At 44.7% G+C, this 23,029-nt stretch overlaps 1 protein-coding gene across 1 annotated transcript; it reads right to left on the bottom strand.

The window, feature by feature from the left end:
• Positions 1 to 3,485: 3,485 nt before the first annotated feature.
• Positions 3,486 to 21,489, bottom strand: gpr37b (G protein-coupled receptor 37b). The gene is made up of 2 exons (XM_035146865.2): positions 19,838 to 21,489; positions 3,486 to 8,386 (listed from the first exon to the last, which is right to left on the bottom strand). The coding sequence occupies exons 1-2, from the start codon at positions 20,879 to 20,881 to the stop codon at positions 7,571 to 7,573; spliced, it is 1,860 nt and encodes a 619-aa protein (XP_035002756.1). The 5' UTR covers positions 20,882 to 21,489; the 3' UTR covers positions 3,486 to 7,570.
• Between the last annotated feature and the right edge of the window lie 1,540 nt (positions 21,490 to 23,029).

Here is a 23,029-nt window from a genome sequence, read left to right as displayed (position 1 = left end):
ATTTTATTTTCTTTGACCAGTCGGATCAAAAATGCTGCCATTAAAATGTATGAGGGGGCAGGGTGGCGCTTTAGAGCAGATGAGAGATGACTGGGCGGAGAAGCGGGATATGGAGAGGTGAAGAAAGAGAGGGAGGATGAGAGAGAGAAATGGAGAGGGCGGGATATTATTGAGCAGTTTCCCAGTGGACAATCTCAATATATCTTTGCGCAGTCTTCCAAATGAAAAGTCTCACTCGGTAAATACTGGAATGCAATATTGGCTTTAAACTCCTCGGCTCCTGGGTTGTGTGTTGGCTGCTTGTGTGCATTTATGTGCATGAGTGTCTGCGAGTGCTTGTCCACACGATTGCATGTTTCTATCTGCATGTTTTCGCACGCATGTGCACTTGTACTGCAACTGCACAAAAGCAAACATGGCCGACTTCTACACAGACACAAGCATGGGCCACTTTTGGGGTTCAGTTTCTTGCCCAAGGACACTTCGGCCTGCGGAATGGGGAAGACTGGGTTCAAACCGCTGACCTTACGCTAACAGCTACTAACTATAGCTGCTAATTTTGTAGTGTACCCGCATATTATGCAGCCATAATATGTCAAATGCCTCCACTTCTTTTATACAGTGGCTACCAATGCCCCCTTTTTATATGCAAGCGACACAACAGGAAAAAACAAAAAGTCAGAAAGATGGCAACTTAACTTTGTGGTAACCTAGCAACCATTTATAATGAGCGACCAGAAGAAAAAGACTGGGCCCCGGCCAGATTTGCTTGGCTGGGACTTCCTGCTTTTAACGAATGCCCAATCGCGCTTGGAAAAACAGAAAGGTGTGAGAGTCTCGAAACAAACACCCAAAACCTGCAGCTCCAGGAAGAAACTCTGAACCCCGGCCACTTTTTTTTTTTTAATCCCCACTTTGCTTGGCAGCCGCTGATGCTGACAGTACAGAAATTCTCTCATCATGCTGAAACCCTTTTATACTGACTCATTGCATTTCTTAATTTAATATGAAAGTATTTACTCCCATAAAGAAACAGACTTTCTCTATTTTCCCTGGAAACGAGTCAAGGTATTTTTCATCTAAATAAAGCATCCATTAAATATTGTATGTGCACAATGCATCCATGCTGCAGTGCATTGTTGTATAACTTTAATCAAGGCCTATAGTGTTGGTCCTGCAGAGCTGAAAATAGCAGCACAATAAAGGAGATTAAAAAGTGACAGTGAAAAAAAAACAGGAATCAGAACTTCTCAGTGTTTGATCATGAAAAGACTTTTGCTACAATAGGAAGCTGAATTAGCGGAAAAACGGCCTTTGAAGGCAGTCGCACAATGAAACAACAAAAAGACAAACACAGACACACACACAGAGACCCACACACAGTCTGGGCTGCAGACACTTTTAGAAGTACGCGGCTGATTGAGGCTGATTGAGTGTGAGTGAGTGCGCTGGCAGGGGGCCAACAGTTTTGGGGAAATTAACAGAATGAGTGGCACGTCGCCTGTCAGCTTTGTTTCTGGAACGACAAACACACCCACACCCACACACAGTCATGTCTCTATAACTTCAGGGGACATTACATTAACTTACACTCATGTCCTGCAGACAAACTCCAACCTTAAACATAACTTCTACTTGGGGAACCTCAAAACATGACATCCCCCTAAAACTCAATGAATTACTGCACGGGCCTGGAACCACAAGACCCCATAATGTGACTGTGCAAAAAGATTTAGGTCCCCACAGCACGAGTAAATCACGAGCCACACACACGGCGACAGAAGGGAGGAGACAGGAGAGACAACAGATAAAAGCCCGAACCGTGGCTCATTTCAAAGTGAACAATCCCTCAATTTTCATCAGACGTCTCATAATTAGACTTTCTCATTCTCCGTCTGAGAGAAACATGACAGATCGTTGGTGGGTTTAATTCAAAGAGCATAATGAGCAGTTGATTTGGCAGTAATTGGCTGAAAGTGTGATTACACAAATGCTTTTAGACTTTCAAAATAATGGTTAAAATGCTTAATGTGTCATTATAACCGTTTGTGTTTGCACAGTTAAAACTTGGCACGTTAAAAGAAGATTAGAACAAAATCTATCTCAAGCATAAATTATCTCCTTTCTTTTGAATTTCAGCAAATCTCACAACACACATTTGCCTTTTTTCCGCCTCCACGTCAACCTTCACTTTCTCTCCTGACAAAATACAGACTAAGACATAGAGAGAAATGAGACCTCCACCTCAAAACAGTGGGAGGGAGCAGCGATCTCTCCGTTGTGTGTTTGGTGCTTGCGGAAGCTTTCTGGCATCTGCTCAGTGTTCCAGACCGACAGCTAATTCTGTTGCAGGAGGTATAAACAGTTCTGTTCGGCGTCCATTTCACAAACACAGATCCAGGACGCCCTGGCCGCTGTCGTCATCGTTGTGTAACACTTTGGACGCAACAGACAAAGGAACGGCAACAGAGAGAGGAGAGGGAAAAGAGAGGTGTGTGTAGGATGTGTTGGGAGAACAGAGCACAGTGATACATCGCCGATAAATTATTTAAAGGGTCCTCTGTTATGTGGAGAGAAATGAAGACACTTCTCGCTTCAGTACAGATGTAGTTGGAGGATATTCTTAAGTAAATCAGGAATGTGAGGACACGCTCTGAGTGTTTCTGCATATTTTCAAAAGAAAACCTGTCTTTCATTCCAGAGAAGTAAAGGTCAATGTGGTGAGGAATGTTATTCAAGTGAAGTATGTTGACTTATAGCTTAATTTAACATCTTTTGATTTTTCTTGCACTTCTGGCTCTGCAGACTCGGATTGATTATCATCATCGACAGAATAGGAAGATGGACGACATGACAGTCGCTATCGAAGTGAAGCCAAAGCATCTCAATCGCCACCTGGTGGCTGGCTGCAGTATAGGTCACGAACACCGCCTCCTCCATGATAGTGGATGGGACATGGACCGAACTAAAAAGGCAAGTACATGTTAAAATAACTTTTCATAAAGAGTTCTTATCACACTGATGTGTCTTAATTAGTTATTTGATGCTATTAACCGGGTGACACATCATGATTGACAGCAGAGACAAACTGAAGTTTAAAGATTATGACAGAAAAGTTTGGGATATAAGGATATAAAGAAAAACAATATTTGTGAAAGTTGTAGGATCCAGTATTGTGGGTTTGACCCATTTAAGAAGATAAGAGTTATGATGTTTCCACCTCTGCTGCGTCGGTTTGAAACATTTGTTTTTTATTTCTTTCAAGTCTCCCCTTTCAACTGTATCCATGGCAACAACTCTTTGGCATGCGAGGCAAAAAACTGAATAACTTCTTTGCTTTCAATTTGAACTGGAGGAGTTCTTTGGATTATAAGAGTTGTGTTTTAGTTGAGTGAAACGACGACGGATTAAAGATGATGCCACTCACACATTTTGCTCATCAAAGATCCAAAATAGCAAATGACCCCAATAAATCAGCAGTAATAGAACATTTAGGATTTTAATATACAGTCTTCAAGATAAAGTTCTTTGATAAACAAAGGGACAGTTTTTTTGGCTATATAAAAAGCTATTTAGAAACCAGTGACTAGACTTTAGAGACAGTAGTGGCCGTGTGCTTACATTTTCCGGTATCCAATACGGACACGTTTTGCTCAGAGTGAAGAGGATGCTCACAAAGTTCAGAATAAACGTCTCACTGACTGGTTTTACAAGAATCACTTCATCAATAGTTTGAACCACGTTACTACACACTGAGCCATTTAGAATGAGCTACGCTCCCAGAAATATGCAGAAAAAGAGAATTAGGTTCAGGAGGTCAGTTTACTCACGAGTCCCATCAAGAAATAAAGCAGAAGTCCAGACTTCAGCACTATGAGCTGATGTAATTTAATGGGGAAAATATATTTTTTGTGCAAGGGGCGTACTGTGTAATTTCCCTGGACTGGTTAACACACCGTTCCTCAATACCCTGATAGTGATAGGTAATAAAAAGAGTTGTCAAACAGGCTGCAGGGCACAGTGATGCAGAGCCGCTGTGTTCTCGCCCATTTCCTGTATTAATGTGAGGAGCTGCAGGCAGCGCCAACATGAGGCCACATCCACCTGGATCTCCTGGAGCTCATAAACAAGAGTTCATTAGAGATGGCTGCTGCCTCAAGCTAAAAAAAGATTCTCCATCCACACTTCCTCTCTACTGTGTACGTACGAGCTGTATTTTTTTCGACTGGCCGTGGGTGTTGTCAGACCTCTTCTGGTTTATGTTTTGTAGTAATTTTCTTCTCCCTGCACAGATGGAGCTGAGAGCAAACTGACCTCCGCACTGAGAGGGAGAGAGAGACACCCAGAGATAGTGTGCTACTACCACAAGAGCACAAGAGACAGACACAGAGAAGGTGTTTGGCAGTGCAGAATCGTAAGTAAAAGATTCATCGCAATATACAGTATACCAATGAACATCACACCTGGGTCATCACAGGGTTCACCACCATATAATCCAAGTTATAAAGGATTAAATCGATTCATTTTCAAGTTTAAGAAACATAATAAAGGTCAGGAGTCATGATCTACGTCTTCCATACCTGATTATACCAAAGGTTCGGGTTGTTCGATGCTCTGTATCACTTCAGTTACCTGCGTTGTAACTAAGTGATTGAACCTTCTTCTGACCCAGGTCTGATTATTAGCATTAAGGAAACAGATTTACAGTACAATACACTTGTAAATTTATACACTGTGAAAAACATCTCATTGGTTCTCCTTAAAAACCCAAGTAAGTGAACAGCTAAGGGTCTTAAAGGTCAAGAATTTACACAGAAACATTGACTTTTTGCTAAACCCTGCACTCCTCGGTTGCTGTTGTGGTTACAGTGGTAACATTGGTGGAATTTCTTAGTAATTATTGACACAATGGATTCTTTATTTCAAACAGCTGCACTAACACCTGTCGCTAGAGGATTTTCTGTAGCTCACAAGCCAGTGAAGCTAAATTTAACAGTTTCAATTAATAATCTTTCCCTCAGACTCGTCTGAAAATGCTGAGCTTAAGTCTTTGGTTTGGGAAATCTAGAAAGTCTATGAATCATTCCTGCTAGAGACCTGGAGCCCGCTACTCATTGTGGAACTTGACAGACCATCTCTGCCCGTTACGATGCATTAACCCTTGACCTCTGGTGTGCCTGACTGGCGCTGGTACGATTGTCATAACAACAACAATTACACTTTCATGCTCAAGACACACAGCATAGCCGACTTTCGTGCTAACATGCCATGCTAGCTATAAATGCAATGCTAAAAAGAAGTACACAGGAGATAAAATCCACAGCCAGATAAACACACACCAGGATCACCAGTTGCCTCTGGCTCCTTTTCCTCATTAACATGATTTGATTGGCTGGCGCCTGCACTTGAGTATTTGTTTAAGCACGATTTGATTGGCTGGTGCCTCCACTGCCGCAATAAAAGTTAACATCTGCTTAGCTTCTACAGTATGAAACACGAGCAATGCGACGCAACGGAACCACAGTGCAGTTCGGCAACACCCTATGCGAAATGAGTAAGCAGCATTTCAGTTGTAACCTCCAACACACAACGTGTCTAGCGTAAAAGCTACTGAGCCGAGATGGAGCGTCACTGTTCAATGGAAGGGTTTAGCAAACAAGCTTTTGCAGTGTTGCCTCTGAAGTTGTGGTATCACTTTGTTTTACAGTTCAGGAATCATAACCATGAACATGAATAACCCTAAAAGTTTTACAACGAACTTTGCATTGATCATTGATTTAAATCTATAATACCACTTATATTTACAGTCCAGAAGTTTCTAGTATTTACAGTGTTACGCTGCATTGGCACTTTTTTGTAATACGTTCATATTTTGGTTTAATCTAGTATTGATTGATATTTTCTGTCCCTTTTGCTTAATGAAACTAAAGGCCTTTAATTATATGTCTGTACTGATGACATAAATATGTGGTAATACTTATTGCATCTATTGATGTATAACAATGTTAATACCATGTCGTTTTTTTTATGTCAGTGATTAATCAAACACTAAGTAATTACTGTACTGTAAAGTAAAGTGCTACCATATCTGTAGCACAGCTTTCAAACAGCCGTCACTCTCAGTAAAGGCAGTCCGGTGAGGTTTATTAAACTTTCTGTGTAAAAACTCCATATTGATTTTTTTTCTTCCCTCACTATTGTTCGTGTTTTCCAGAGTTGCAGATAGCTGCAATCTGTCTTCTTGACCTGAGACAAAGTCCGCAGCTCAATTACTTGTGATTCTAAGTCGAACCGATGGATTTGTTATTTACAGCGCATTCATCATAAGAGCACCGAAGAAAGTGTACAGTTTATATACAGCCCAAAGTGTAAAGGCGTAACATGATACAACAGTGTAGTGCAGATATCCATTTTCAGTCCACTTCACGCCGAGTCCATCCCTTTCACTTATCCATCGCCGTGTTATGTTCCATTACTGTCCACATTATTCATATTCACTTCAATCAGTTTCATCTGTCACGATTCCGTTCCTCTCCGTTCAACTCTGATGTGATTTCAATTAGTCCGTTCCAGAGCATTTAATTCCAGCCCAGTCTGTGTTGTTGTTCTGAGACCAGCCCAGTTATGTGTGAGTCAACTGGACATTTTTCAATATACAGTGTAAGTGTTGTGTACATTTGGATTCTCCAGCGCGAAGCGTCTTCTTTGTGTTTTCCTCTTGCAAACTGCCAGTACCGCTGAGACGTCCTCTGCGAGTATAATTATCAGAAGCCTTGTTCCCACGTGCACGCCATTTTATGAACTGTCCATTTGCAGCAGATGTGATCTGTAAAGCGAGTCCTGCACATCTATAGGCAGTGTCTGCCGACTGGATGCTGTATTACTGTACACGGTCGCTCTCTGATTAATTAGCTTAGTCGCCATAATTTCATCAGTGACACTTTTGGAAAGTGATTTAAAGTACTTTTTCTCTCCCTTAAGATTTGCAACACAGTTTCCTGCACGTAAATATTATTTATGGTGGCCAAACACATTTATTATCACAGCCCCTTTTATTAACTTTAAGAATTTATTGTGACGCATTCTGTGCAATCATTTGTACGTTGTACAGCATAAATATTACCTGTCACTGATACCATGAGGCCAGCAGTTTTTTTTCCTTGCTCGGTTTTTCAGCCTAGGGATTAGGTTCATTAAAAGAAATTAAGTTGATTCCATAGAGACCCCCACTGTCAGAAGATATTTAGGCATACAAGGTCAAGAGAAGGGAGGTTTGTAAGGTTTCAGGCGCAATTGCTAAAAATATGACCCTGTTTTAAGAGCACCCCAGGGCATGAGTGGAGAGAAGATTTAGCTTTTTGTTAGCTTTCCTGGGAAGTAATGGTTATACAGTTAGTGGAAATGTCCAGTATTAGTGCGGGGCTGAAAGACACTGGCTGAACGTGATTATTCAGTGTCTAACTTCCTTCTGTGACCAGATGAGGTAAGGCAAATCTCTCCTAGCCAAGTCTGAGAGCTGCTAGCCACAGGCAGGCTAGTGAAATCTCCACCCCTGATGAGGAATGTCACTTTAGCAGTTGGAGCCAGCAGGTGTGTAGTTACTCAGCTCCCTGCGGATGGTGCTGAATGGCGACAGCTCCAGCTCGGTGGTGCACTCGTGTTCGTTATCGTCGCTGGCCGTGGCCGAGGAGGGCACGTGGTTACAGCAGCAGCAGCAGCAGCAGTCTAGGAAGGCCCTGCCCAGCGGACGACACAGGAGGAGCAGCAGCGCCGGCGTCACGGCGGCCCGACAGAAGAGCAGCAGCTGGGAGAGAAGATGGAGGATGGACATGGTGTGCTCGGGAACACCGGCCGCCATGTATGCAGAAACTATGTTGCAGATGTTCTCAGGCACCACGCACGCACCGTAGACAATTGCCAGCGCCACGACGGTGCAGTTCATCTGGCTCTCCAGCCGAATCTGCTTCTTGTTGCTGCGCACGCTGGCCTGCTCCGCCCGCCGGATCTTGCGCGCCGTTACCAACGAGCACCCGATGGTGAAGAGGGTGGGTAGACAAAAGTAGCAGCCGAAGCACCACCACAGACGAGCGCCCTCGTAGGTCAGGCCCAGCACGTACAGCATGTCAGGAAGCGAGGTGGATATCCTGATGATGCAGCGTTCGACGGGAGGCTCGCCTGGGATTCCCGTGTCCTCCGTCACCAGCTGTCGAATGAGGAGCTCAGGGAGGGCCAAAAGGAGGGCGCCAATCCAGATGACGGCGAGCTTGGCAGTGGTAGACGTGCAGTTCTCGATCATCTCGTAGTACATCTGGACGTTGGTGGCTGCGCGGAAGCGGTCGATGCACAGAGCGCACAGGGTGAAGGTGGTCACGCCCAAAGACGCCACCTGAGGAAACAAGCAGGAATTGTTTATCAGGAGAGAAGTCACTTCAAATCATCGAGTACAATGAATGTTCTGATATTTGCTTGGCGGCTTATAGAGGCTCTTTAAAGATACACCCCCGTTCCCAATATATTTAAACATTGTGCAGGAAACATCTCAATGCTGCAGGCATGAGGAGTCGAGACAAGATCTAACAGTAGCCTTGTACTGGTGATAATCTACAATCATTTCAACTGACAGAAGAGCAATACTCATGTGACACTTGTCCAAGTTGCAGTCAAGGTTGTCGGGAATAAAAGAATAACAAGAAACTGACAAAAGTGCAGAGAATGTCTTACGGATACATAAAGGAAGGCTGCGAGTTCCCTTGTTTCCACTTGATGACTGAAGAGCAGGACAGAAAATAACGGTATTGGCTTTTAGCTGCATGCAACACAGGTATAATCACAAGTAGTGGAGCGTCAGCAACACAATGGACAGCCGTAAGCTGCTATTATGGTTGTGTTGCATCCCTGAATGTGTGCGACTGAGAGGGGGGGATTAAAAAGCTGTCAGAGCTGCATTCACATGTATTTTCACGCCCCTTGTTCAATGGCTTTTTTTTTACTAAATAACAAACCTAAACACTTCACTGCTTTTGTTAATTACCTGCATTATACCAATGTTCTCCATGCATAAGCTCTGCAAACTGTGAGAGCACAAATTTCCTCAGCACGTGTAAGCACCTGCTGGACAAACTTGGAAAACGGACAGCTGGAACGTGTGTGTGTGTGTGCATGTGTCCTCACTTGAACCAGTTTCTTCTCAGATTTTGCCTCGAGCACCATATCTGCTGGATCTGACCCACCCTCTTCCTCCATCCCTCTCCCTTACACCCTCTGTCTCTCACTTTTTTAAAAAAATCTCCTCCTCCCTTCTCTCTCCTCCTCTCCTCACCCCCCTTCCCCTCTGTACACCTCTCCTTTCCTTCCTCCCTTCATTTCAAATTTAATTACAACAGCCAGCCTCCCAGATGGCCCCGGTGAGCCACGGCTTTAGCGCTCTAAACACATACTTCCTGGACAGATAGAGATGTACACACACGGCGAGATGTTCTGGAGATGCACGTGCACACACACACACACACACACACACACACACACACACACACACACACACACACACACACACACACACACACACACACACACACACACACACACACACACACACACTAACCAGGCTAATGAAGGGCGACCAAACGGAACAGCGAGGGGGTAAGTGGGATAGACAAACCCCCCAAAGACTCCAGCACTGAACAATAATTGTGATCAATGTGACTACGCTTCGGACCGGGGGGGTTTATTACCTGCTGTCATGCCACAATCTCCTAACTATAAATGTGAATTGTTTTATAATTTAGCCAAAGCAGAACAATCATTATCCTTTGTGTGTTCACGCAAAAAAAAAATTCTGTGCAACTTTGAATTGATTTGAGCCAAACAAGTTATTATTTTTTTTCAAACTCTGGACAAATAAATCCTTCGGTCAGTAATTTGGGCAGTTGTTAAAATTTCTTACTAAAAATCAAATACATACAGGAAACTGCAGCAGTCCTGAGCTTAGCTAATTTTCATCAATGTCTACAATGATTAACTTCAGAACAGGTAAATTATAAAGCTCTGAAAAGTCAATCATGCTCATGGACAGTTGTAGGGACAGGATTTACATGTGGTTTGATTGCGGTAGAGACAAAAATCTTGCATCGCAGCACGGCTTCTGAGTGCAAGTAATAACCACATGTACTGTGCTGCAGATAATCAAATATAATAGACACATTAATCCATAGAGGCATTCTACTCATTTTACTACACATTGACCTTTAAACTGATTGAGCCCAATCCAATCAAATGCATCTCAATCTACAAGTGCTCTTCACATACTGTCTATAAAGATGTGTCTCCACTTCCTTCCACTATCAAGAAAGAAACCACTTTATATATCTCAGTTTATATCATTAAAATAACTAATTAAAACCAAATTCATAAGAACAATCAACACTTGCTGAAACATCAGTGTGATGAGAACTACCTTAAATGACAGACACGTATTCAAAAATAATTTATCTGACATGTACTTTGATTTTTTAATGTATGATTCCTGTCCCATCCATTGACACGGAGGAGGAGGGATTATTACAATAAGTTTCACTTTTGGGGAGCAGTCAATTCGTCCATCTTTATATACAGTCTATGGTGCTACCTGAATAGGGATGGGTTCAGATCCATTTTGGATTTGCTTCCAAGATGGTAAAACATTATATTTGTGCCCTGATTTGTTCATTCATGCTTTCTGTTTAGAATAGTTCGTCTTTCTCTGACACTACAGTCATCTGCAAAGACAAAAACGACTCAAACGTGGCTTTCTGGTTTAAATGTCCCAGAGTTAATTAACCAACTGCAACTGTGAAGCAGTAGAATGCTCACAATGAAACAGGAAGTTCTTCTTTTAAATCTCTACTGTCATTTCTTTAACAAGATGAGTGTCAGTCTGTCGCTGTTATGTGACTAAAGTTGAAAGAGGATGTTAACAGCCTGCCCTTTTTTTTCAGTGTGAAAGTTTAAACACAATAAAAGCACATTTCCCCTGCAACATGTTGCTGAAACCGACGCTCCGCTCACTTCACTCTCTGACTCATCTGTCAGCCCTTGATACCATTTACTGAAATTGCTGCCTGCTATGTATTTCTCCATCCCGCCCCACGGTTTACAAACTAAAATACTCACGTTTGGAATGAACTGAGTTTTCATCGCAGAACAATGAGGTGTTTTTGACAGCTGCTGGATCACACGGATCAGGCCCCATATTGTGAATATGAACAGTTAGAAGGCCTTAATTTGCCTGTGTACACGTAGACCTACATTCCTTCATTTTACAGTTGAAGAAGCATCATATCAGGCGCTATGAGTGACCCACTTCTTTCTCCATAAACATGCACACCAAGCACACCTGTATTCCCATATGTGGTGGCTGTTTGCCAACACACATGCTGTGCACAACGCCCGCACAAACCCTCACGACACATGGATGCTTGCACACTGTGAATATTTCATGGCTCGAACAACAGGGCTGGAATGGCTTTAAAGGCTGTCATGGAGGACTCGGGAGCCCAGCTTTGATCAGCGTGTTGGGGCGGAGAGCAAGGGGCAGGACGAACAAGCATGGCTTTGTACTGGAGGGGAGATGAGAGAGAGAGAGTGCAAGAATCAGGCCTGGTGGGGCGATGGAGGTCTGTGTGTGTGTGTGTGTGTGTGTGTGTGTGTGTGTTTGTGGAAGGTGGTTATGCAAATGTGTCTGGATGAGAAACAGGGACAGAAGAAGAATGGAGAAGGAAAGAGAAAGTAATGAAGGAGTTGGGAGATACTAGAGCTGCTTTTGGACAATGCACTGAAGTCCGGATGTTTTCCTGAAATTCTCTGGAGGGGCTGTACGAGAGAAGCCAGACCTGTAGTAAATTGTCCAGAAAATGTGAGAGTGAGTGAGGAATTTGAGGGTTTTGGCTGATAGGGGGCGACACCGGTGTCGATGTGATCTAAACAAAAACACAGCCCAATATATACGTCATCTCCTGCCTCCTTCTACAGACATTTTCCTGTTGTTGTGAACGCGTCTGACCCGCACAATCTCCTGCTGCGTTCTTCGTATGTCGGAAAATGCAGTTTGCCCGACTTAGAGAACTGAGACAATGAGAGGGAACAGAGAGGGACAGCAGGGGACAGTATCAGTGAGTTAGACACAGCCCAGAGTGACAGAAAGAGAGAAATAAGCCAGGTCTTGTACAGAATTATTAACAATGTTAATGTGACATTTCTTCCAGACGGCAGCCCTGACCCTGCCATGTTAATTTTACCAGCTGGATGGAAAACAGTCCCACTGGGCTTGAGGCTGGAAATTTTGCTACTAAAATATTGTCTTAATATTTATATAAAACAGTAGTACAATTACACAAGTACCCAGTTAACCTCAGTTAACAAAATAGCTCTTATTATGGTCTCGTTAACCCAGAGGACATAACTCCCATGTTTGTATCATGGTTATAAGTCTAACCCTTCATAAAGCCATAACCAGGCTAGCTATTTTCCCAATGCTAATCTAAACTAGCTGGGGTGTAGTTGTATTTTGTATTTATTGTGGTTTCTATGCCTCGATGTCCCTGAGAGGACTCAACTGCCATGTTAGCATCGTTAAGTGTCAGGCTACAACTGTTGTTTTTAAACTAAACGTATTTGTACCGATTTTTCTGCGACAGGCTAGCTGCTTCCTGTTTCCATTCTTTATGCTAAGCACAAGTACAAAGTCATCATGTTGTAGTCATACATTTACTAAACAACTATTAGAGTGGCATCAATCAACTTCATCTAACTCATCTAAAAATGTCAAAGTAGTACTTCTAATATAGAGTTTTATGTATATTGAGTGCTTTTCTTACAAATATTCTCTTTGACCTGGTTAAGTTATCAAGTAAAATTTCAAAGTATTTCCGTTCGGTTTTTCTATTCCTTCTCAACCTTGGACTTAAAGGCCTCACAAAGAGGGGAAAGAACATGAAACGACCTTTCATCCCTCACACCTGTTCCTCCGGTTCTGGCCGTCGATCAGCGCAGCAGGTGAGAGAGACATTTTCCCCCGGTGCTGTTTTTAATAACGGCCCATTAACTTCCTGATTAAAGGTCCTGTGAGCCGGTGGCACAAAGGCCTCACGTTATTAATTGGGTCTTAACAAGTACTGGTGGAGCTTGTGCAGCCGCGCCGTGACGACAGCCACTGTCAGGGATAATGGCTGTTATCTGGTGATGAATGAGCTAATGTGGAGACACAACAACACACACACACACACACACACACATGGTCTGATAGTAATGAGCCAGAGAGACAAAGGGTTATTCCTGCTGCAGTGCTTTCTTCTAGGTTGTGTGTGACCCAGTGCAGGCTCGGGCAGACCATAACTCTAACCAGAGCGACCCTGCCACTGACAGCCACCATCCGTCTCACAGCTGTGCTGCGTGTCAGGAAGAGGGAAGGAGGGAAGGTGCAGTGGGTGAGCGTGCACGCCCACATGTGAGCATGTATTCATGTCTGTGCACGGCCACATTTATGTATTTTATTGTGGGTTTGTGTGGATGGTGCTCGCATAGTGTGCGTCTGCGTGTGGGGTTTTGCAGACTCTATCTTTAGACTGTGGGTGGGTGATGCTAGAGAACACCATTTTCAAAGACCACAACTAACATCTCCTTGTTTCATTGTTTTCTTTTCTCATTTTTCTCGCTTGACAAAAACATGTCAGCTTCCAACCACATCTGGTGTCTTCTCTTTGTGGATGGAGTTCACTTGTAATGGAGAAGGTTTAGTTGTGAACCACATGTTGAAACTTCAAACTATTCTGTTCTATTCTTTTATATCCTGTTGTTACACTGTACTATCAGCTCTGCTCCCAGTAATCCACGTGAATCTTATATCTATCTCACTCTCCTTTCTATCTGTGCAAGTTCAATATCATATATGTGCAATACTGTTTATAGTTTGATTACATTGTACATATTTCTATCCTTTATAGTTCCTGGTTTATATTACTTACTTCTTATTTGATCTATATTTAGTAGCTGTTTGGGAGCTTTCAATTACATCACATGGTCTTCCTCAGCTCATGAGGAATAGTTCCGACAATTTGCCAATATTCCTGTTTGCCTTTTTGCTGAGGGTTAGATAAATAGATCAATAACACTGTGATGTCCTTACAGTAAATAAAAAGCTGGTGCCAGCAGTCAGTTAGCTTAGCTTAGCACAAAGACTGGAAAACAGCACCACTAAAGCCCATTAAGGAACACATTATATGTCTATTGGACAGAGAATGGGCTTTGTGCTAAGACCGTCTTCAAGATAAAGATTTTCAGTCTTTTTCTATCCAATTCTATTATATTCCACAGAATTCACACAGAAGTGGGGTGAGCAATCACATTCTTTCTTCTTCCTCGTTTCTTTAATTAAATTAACAGCCACAATAAATTACAGTTCCCTCCTCTATTCTGCTGCTTTGTGTCTTACAGTGAAGTCGGAGGCGCTTAATTCCAGACAATAAATTCCTCTTCCATTAAACGATATCCTGACCTGTGGCAGATTTCCCCCTGGACAATGAAAAATGTATTCTGCCTTCGGTGTACAGTGGCCTCTGGGACATCTTATTCCAGGTCATTGATTCCTGCCTAGAAGTGTTTTGATGGTGAAAATAGAAAACGCAATAGCTGTCATATTCTTCTCTATTCCGAGGTTGGCTACACGCCGGCCTGCTCTATGTTGATCCAAAACCAAGGCGCTGCTCTTTTTTCCATTAACCCAACACACCTAATTCATAATGACAATCACCCCATGAATATTTCATATGTACATGGGTAATTATCAATTTGGGTAATTGCATGTAGCAGCAGGCCTAATCTGTGCTCCGTGTTGTTGTGTGGTCTTGTCTCATCACACAAACCACGATCTGCTCATCCATGGACTGAGAGAGCTGTCTGCATGGACTCACCGCCGTGCATCACGAAGAGCCATTAATTAAATACCCTGAATAATTTACATATCCTCCAATTAACTGTCATTCCTGAGCCTAATAGACGCAGAGGGCAGGAGATCCAGTGTGGATTTGAGTTGGGTTTATGTGTTGCCACGGTGCACTTGGCATATAAGATCAATCGTGCTTATGTGCCCCAATACTTTCATACTGTATGTTTGTGTGTGTGTGTGTGTGTGTGTGTTCCCCTTAGGCTCACTTCTAATCACAGATAGCTTATGCAGAGAGAAAGAGAGGGAGCGGAGCCATGGGCAGTGATCAGTGGAGAGAAGGCCATCCTACCCATCTGGAGGATCAGCACGCCCTACTGCCTGTGTGTGTGTGTGTGTGTGTGTGTGTGTGTGTGTGTGTGTGTGTGTGTGTGTGTGTGTGTGTGTGTGTGTGTGTGTGTGTGTGTGTGTGTGTGTGCTGGTCTAGATACTTTGCTGGATAGATAGACAAACAGTCTATGGATGTATATAACCGTATATAGTCAGAGACTGGACTTATTTTCTTGATACATGAAGGAGGTGGACATCTCAAGAGCTCCTTTACACTGTATATAAAGATAAGACCATAATCTCCTCTTCCTAACACTATCGAGGAATGAAGCCAAAATATCCTGCATACAATCTACTAAGCCATCTCGACCAATCATGAGTCAGTCTCAGCTGTCAATCATGACACCATTTTCATCAGGTCAAATATCTGATTTAAAATCACACTTACTGGAAAAATGAGCTCTTGAACAAACATTAGTGTGATAAGAACTGTTCCCTAAAATGACACAAACCATCTTTGAGAAAATTATTTTGCACTTTTGTTTCGTGTAAACCATGTCCCTTCCACTAACATGGAGGAGGTGGGGTTCATACTGCAGCCAGCCACCAGGGGGCGATCGAGATGCTTTGGCTTCACTTTTTGGTAACAGCCACATCATCCATCTTTATATACAGTCTATGAGAGCTCCCGGTAAAGGTCAAGTGAGATTCCTTTTAGTGGGTGGAAGGTGATAACGTCTGGGATCTCCTTTGCAATATCCTTCTATTGATGGATGTTTCACTAACATGCACGGAAACCACATTTTGCAGTTCTGATTGTTACTTGAAAGTGTGTGTTACCTGTGTGGGTTGAAACACTGAATGCATCAGGCTGATGTATGTGCTGTCGTCACCACCGGATTCAAAACAGCACACGGCTCCACCACTGGTCCTCTGTGCCCCCCTCTCTCCTCCCCCGCCTCCTCTCTTTCTCTGTTTCTGCCAGTCTATCACTTTTCTCATCCTCTTTCCTGCTCTGCTTCGCTCCCCCCCCCTCTCTCCGCCTGCCTGCCTGCCTGCCAAAGCCCACTGTACCATAGCACAGACAGCCCACAGTCTCTGTCTACAGGGTATTGAACAGCGCAGCAGAGGTCAGATGTATAAATGAGACACACACACACATATACACACACTAAAGGACTGCACACACCAAAATAGGTCAGTGTTGAGTGAAAGTCGTACTATAACATGAAATTTTTAGCACACGTTGTACTGGTTTTGGTATAATGCAGCTAAACTGTTTGTGGAATGGCCGATAACACTCAATGAGACAACGCGTCTTTAGGGAGTCACTAATGTCCCACGATGATGACAGGCAGTTATCTGTAAATCAGGTTTAAAGACGGCGTGAGCGCAGCCATGTGTGTTTGCTAATGGGAGTGGTCGTTAGGCCGCTGCATACCTGAGGCCAGCTCTCCGTGGTCACCTAGAGTTTGTTATTCCCCCAATTACAAACCCTGGGTGACCAAGAAGCCTGAAAGCTTCCTTAATGAGAGAAGATGGTTTTTCACAGCATCTGCCGAGGAGAAAAACACATCAAGAGAAAGGTGAAACAGGACGTCTGGGCCGAGTCAGAACCCAGAGCAGAAATGAAACTGAGCAGGAGTTTCACATTCACAGTCAGCTGGAGAAGAGAGGACACACCATGCAGCAGTCATCCCCGCCAGAAACCTGTACACTCATATCAATCTATGCTGATTTGACGGATTATGGATTTTTTTAACGGAACAGACCCCAGAGAGTCCTTTAACAAACACACCAGCACAGGCTCACCACTAGGGTGCGTCCTATCCTACTGTTCAATCTTTGCACAAATAACAGGAACATAAATGCCACCGTGTTAACTTCAGTTCTCACATTGAGATTCTTACTGAGAATCTGACCCCTTCATGATGTCATGGTGTGACAAATCGGATCAGCTTAGGCTAAATATCTTTGAAAACACAGATAAAGGAACTAGAGGAGAATTCTGCTCCATTGAACTTGGCAAATAAGTATTTAAATGCCTTTCCATGTATATTTATTATTACCATTATTATTATTATTAGTAGTAGTATTAGTATTTATAACCCTTCTGGTAATTGCCTGTCTGTGTGTATGTATATCCCCTGTCTGGTTTTACTTAGGCTCCAAATCCAACGGCCCTCATGGTTTAAATATGTTGTATTGATTGATTGTGTGTAGTTTCAAAATAATGGTCGAGTTTATGTGTGACGGATTTATGAGCTGATAAATCGGGACAAAGCGAAAACGCATGCTTGGTTTCACTTGTGCTCATGTGCACATTCTTACACGTTGACATTTTAATGCTTCACATCACTGAATGAGATGTGGGTTGTCTGTCTCAGTCTCAAGCATCATCATTGCCATCTTGTGAACAACACGGAATAAAACAAGGTTTAGTGAAGGCAGCAGCGTGGCGGACTCGTGTCTCGGCGGACATTGATACCTTATCTGTGCCACCTTCTGATCACGTATGCGTGCACACGTGAAGTTGGGTTTTTTCGTGCGAGTGAGCGAGTTGCGTGCGAACGTCAGCATGTGTGAGTGACTTTGTGAGTCTTTGTTTCAGGCCAAATGTTGACGTCCCCTGTGACTGAATTTGGGTTAAGTGAAGAATAAAGTCACTCAGTGGGGGTGACTGTGTTTGTGTGTATGTGTGTGTGTGTGTGTGTGTGTGTGTGTGTTTCACTGAATGTTCCACAGGGAGAGTGTGAGCCCCAGGCTGCATTACTCATGGCCTGACACATGCATGCGCACACACACACACACACTGACGACACAGTGAACATAGATAGGCCCCAGTGCACATGTCCTTATGGATACAAACTGCATATTCACATGCTATCTTAAATTCTGGGAGACAAGTGAGAACAACTCCCACACACACACACACACACACACACACACACACACACACACACACACACACACACACACACACACACACACACACACACAGTTTATTAAGAATCAGGATTTGGTCTGAGCTCTATAGGAGTCTGTGTTAAAGTTATTAAATAATATCCTGTGGTTCTTGGACATGCAATAAGATGTGGAGGGGCGTCTGTGTCTCTATAATCCCCCATAATTAAAACACATGCACTCATGCAAGGTGTTAGTGACATGCTGTGCATCACAGAAATATGAAATGAGACAGTGGACATATGGCTTTTATAACCTTTTCACTCATCTACTGAAACTAAAACTTTGATTTCTGAAGTTGTGATCTGATTTCTTGTAGAACTATTACCAGCATCTCATTCACTACAAAAGAGCAAAGTAAATCATTGCTTGGTCCTTGGTTCTATGTCAATTTCACACCACAGTGACTAACTTCTATAATATTGCTCCGTGCAGAAACTGGTCGTCACATCCGTCTGCTGGGATGATTTCGAAAAGGCTTTCAACGCTTCACTCAGCTCAACGTCGCATGGAACCTCATCGTGAAAGGCCCCGCGAGGACAATACCACGCCGCTCGCCGGCTCATGTTACCTCTTCATCATGTGGCGGCCCTCCCTTGTCTCTGGAGGGTGGGGTCAAAGTTGAATACACCTGCTCTGGCTCGCTGCCTGGAGGCTGGATAACTCTCTCTCTCCTGATGTCTGGTCTATTTTAGGTTTGGTTACATTTTGGTTTCTCCGTTTGCTGCACTATGTAGAACGTCTTCCTCTCACTCCTGCACCTCAGACACCATCCACTACTTAGTTTCTTCCAGCTCTGTCTGATTTAGCGTAGCTTATGTTGTATTTGGGTTAATTTAACGCTTCAAAAAGAATGTGTGTTGCCTCCCCTCTTTTGTCTTTTCCTTGTGCAAGGTAAGGCCACTGAAAACAAGCTTTAAAGCCCCTGAGCTAGAAACCCCAGCTCTGTACAAAAGACTCTTTTCGGGTGAATCTGACACGGGTGTAATTGCAGTAAGCACACAAAGGGAAGGTATTAACCTGGTGTAAACAACCTGTCTAACATCCCTCCAGTGCTGCCGTACATATACCGTAGGTGTGTTGAAAGACAAACCGAAAGACGGGGACGAGGAAGGGACAAAGAGCGACACACTATGTGAGTGTGTGTTTGTTGTGTTTGTGTAGCTCGCCATCTTCCCGTCACCCTAACTTAGATATGTGTCAGGGTGACAGGGAGAGGATGAGCCACTTGTCTTACATCCCGGTGTGTGTGCGTCATGTCTACACGCCTCGAGGCCCAGGTGAGGTTCTCCAGCAGCAGGTGTACGAGTGACAAACACTTGTAACTGGATGACATGACATCCTATACAGCCACAACTAGCCTGGTAGGGCTTTGAAACTGAAAACCCAACCCTGTAGGTCCATTGTGAAACTTCATAGTGAATGTGAAACCCTTCCAGGAGATGTTGTTGCTACAGTGTGATCACATTCAGACAAGATGGGAGATGATGTTCAAGACACATTTATCTCTCGACATCGCTCTAGCAGGCGTCTACAGGCAAAGCGTCTACAGGCAAAGCATCTACATCTCAACTAAATGAAGAATTTGCTGTCAGAGCAGAATAAAAACCCCAAACCCAAGGAATTTACCTCCACATATGGCACCACTTTGCAGGTGAACTCCCCCAGCAGCCAGGACTTGGTCAGTTCGTGGAACACCACCATGGGCAGGCAGAAGAGGATGAGCACAAAATCCCACACGGCCAAGTTGGCCAGCAGAGAGTTGGAGATGCTCTTCATGTAGTAGTTCTGGCACACGATGCACAGGATGGCGATGTTGCCTGCTATGCCCACCAGGAAGATCACCCCGGACACGCAGGTGATGGCGTACGCGCCGTAGGTCTCGCTGGTCACCGGGTAGAAGGGGTTCTTGATCTCGTCGCCGAAGTCCTGCGAGCTGGGGGGCGTGATCGGCGTGGCGTCCCAGGGGTTCTCCTCCCTGAACGTGAAGAACTCGGGCCTCCTGGTGAAGAGGTCAAAGGGCAGGTCGGTGGAGGTGAGGGCCACCGGCTTGGGGATGGGTTCCCACGGCGACGTGTGGGGTTGAGCCAGAGGCACCACGCCTTTGTTCAGCCGGCTTCTCCCCCTCTTCCATCCTTTCTTCTGCTCGTCTTTTGTGCCCCTCTTGTGCCTGTCGCCGTCCTCGGGGCCCCCTCCTCCCCGGCCCATTGAGGAGGGCTTAGCCGCATTGTAGTGTCCACCTGCTGGCGTCCTCGTAGTATCAAGAGCGCCATTCAACTTTATCCTCTTATTGTGGCGGCGCGTCGCGTCCCAATGTGCGACGGCGTGGGGATCCTCCATGGGTGTCACAGTCCTATTGAAGTCGCGTTTGTTGTGTCCCACTCGCCTCGTCTCACCCGCAATTGACGCTCTCCTCCAGGGGTGAGTGGAGTTAAGGGTCCCCCTGGAGATCGCCCGCTCCGCCGAGGACGCACCTGTGGCATACCCCGCCGAGAGCGCGCGGTCCCTGGCTCTGCTTTGGTGACTCTCCCGCAGTGACGCGTGGAAAGTCCTGGCGGAGTACGCGCCGACGTTGGCGTCCTCGTAGCCCCGCACTTCCCCATTATTCCTCAAAGATACTAAAACATGTGCGTGGGCCAGTAACACAAACAACGTCCTGGGCTGCAGAATCATGGTCCAGGAAAATGTGTTGAGCGCAGGGTTTAAATCCTCACGAGTGCGTCCTCATCCCTCTGTGCCAGCCGCGGGGACACTCTTCCATTCAGTCAACACCCATGTTGGAAGCAGCACCCAGGGGAGCTCACGGTTACGAGTGATCCGCTGCATGCAGGGGTGGGGGGCGAGGGGGAGTAGCTCTGCAGACTTTTACTCGGGCTCTATCCCAGCTCAGTGGTGCACCGGCGCTGCAGCTGCAAAAAACCTCCAATGCTCCAGAAGTCTTGACATCACCGAGCAGGACAGCGACTCAGAGTCCGGCTGCGCAAAAGAGGGGACGCAGCGAGAGGCAGAGGAGGAATTGTTGCATATCCACACTCACATAATCCGCTTCAGTTCCCAGCACCCGAGAGGAGAGTGTGTGTGTGTGTGTGTTGGTGCGTTAGTTCAGTGGGTTGGGTCGACAGCAGCAGCAGCAGCAGCAGCAGCAGCAGCAATGCGGTGCAGTCCGGGTAAAGCCCACCACCACCAGGCTGTGATGCGCGGGAGTGGAGAGGAGAGGATGGAGAGAGAGACAGAGAGACAGAGGGAGAGGGAGAGAGAGAGAGAGAGAGAGAGAGAGAGAGAGAGAGAGGGGTGGAAACAGACCGCTCCTCCTCGTCCCCTTTGCTTTTCTCCTCCTCGAGTGGTACAGGACCGTGGAAGAAAATGGACTCCCCTGGCGGCTAACCCCGATCTGTCACTCCTCATCCATCACGGAGCATCCAGCAGTCCCCGGAGCAGACTACAGCTCCAGCCCCCCCCCCAGCGGCAGACGCACCGCAGCCACGCCCGACAAGACGTGCCGATAAATATTATTACCCATCGTGGTTTGCATTTTTACGCACAGGCGTTGCTGCTATTCATGCGACAATTACGCAGACGCCTTTAAGTCAACTCACCTAATTTGATTACAATTAACAGCACCTTTCAAAAGAAAAGTCTTTCACCTTAGTTTGAGAAATGAATACTTTCAGATTATAGACTCAAGATATTCATTATTCAGGTGGATTCTCAATTTACTGCTGCAAAGTTACCACAGCATTCTGCATAATGTACTTTATATCTGTGGCAGTACTACATAGTAATATCTTTAGTGTGACACAATGACATTGCTGTAGTGAATTTGCTCAAATGTATGATGTCCACAATCAAGTTATATATTTTAAGTTTAGTGTACTTTTTAAAAGTTGATTGAACTTATTTTTTTGTGATTTGAAATAAATGTCAAAGAACGGGTTCAATAGCACATTAGAACCAGTTAAATTAGCCAAATTCAAACATGTCACATTTACAGGGGGTCAGCATCCATTTGTTCTGTGAATATACAGCAACCTACTCAGGGACTATGTGGAAAGAATGGAGTGCCTAGTTGGAAAACGATCACCATCTATGAAGGGAACTTGGCTGAAGTAACAGGGGTGAGTGACAAAAAAATCTTGGAACCACTGTGACAGAGAGTTCAGAGATATGTGACCACACACACATGTACGCAAAGCGGACACGCACACACACACACACACACAGTACAAACCCCAAACCTGTGATTAAAGCACTGTATGTCAGGAGCTCGGTCAATAATTCAAGAGGCTCTCAGGACTAAATGAAATGAGCGTATTATGTCTTAAGTGCTCTGAGTACTGTAAACGGGCCTTTCACACGGCAGCACGCTCACACCGCAGGCAGCAGGTTTCATCATGTGGCAGAAAAGATACACAACGCACTCTCAGAAGCACAATGTTCACACAGACACACACACAAAAAGAGTTTACTAGCATGTAGCTTTGCTGTAATGAAAGTGTGTGCACATATACTGTACAAACCAGCATGTGGTTACAAACAAATACAAACAGAGTATTTGCTAATAGTGTTGCATTTGTGTGTGTTTTCCGACACATGCAGGTACTGAGAGCGTTCGAGAGAGAGAGAGAGAGAATTGGCAGAAGCGGCAGACATCTCGCTGGTGACCTTCTACATCAAATAGGTGATTGGAGCCAATTCCATCCAGGGGTGAGCCGCACACACACACACACACACACTCACACACATTCCCACACACACACACATTCCCACACAGCCAAGCCTCACCACGGGTGAAGACTACTGAAGATAGATAACTTAAGCCGC

This window comes from Hippoglossus stenolepis, chromosome 22, assembly GCF_022539355.2.
Source record: "Hippoglossus stenolepis isolate QCI-W04-F060 chromosome 22, HSTE1.2, whole genome shotgun sequence".
In the NCBI taxonomy this organism is placed as follows: domain Eukaryota; kingdom Metazoa; phylum Chordata; class Actinopteri; order Pleuronectiformes; family Pleuronectidae; genus Hippoglossus; species Hippoglossus stenolepis.
This window is presented reverse-complemented; position numbering and strand designations above follow the sequence as displayed.

What these genes read in the sequence shown, in the direction of transcription:
- gpr37b (XM_035146865.2), bottom strand. Translation starts at nt 20,881, where the DNA reads ATGATTCTGCAGCCCAGGACGTTGTTTGTGTTACTGGCCCACGCACAT. An exon ending in AAGTGGTGCCATATGTGGAG is followed by an intron (nt 8,387 to 19,837) that starts GTAAATTCCTTG and finishes TTGTTTCCTCAG; the next exon opens with GTGGCGTCTTTGGGCGTGAC.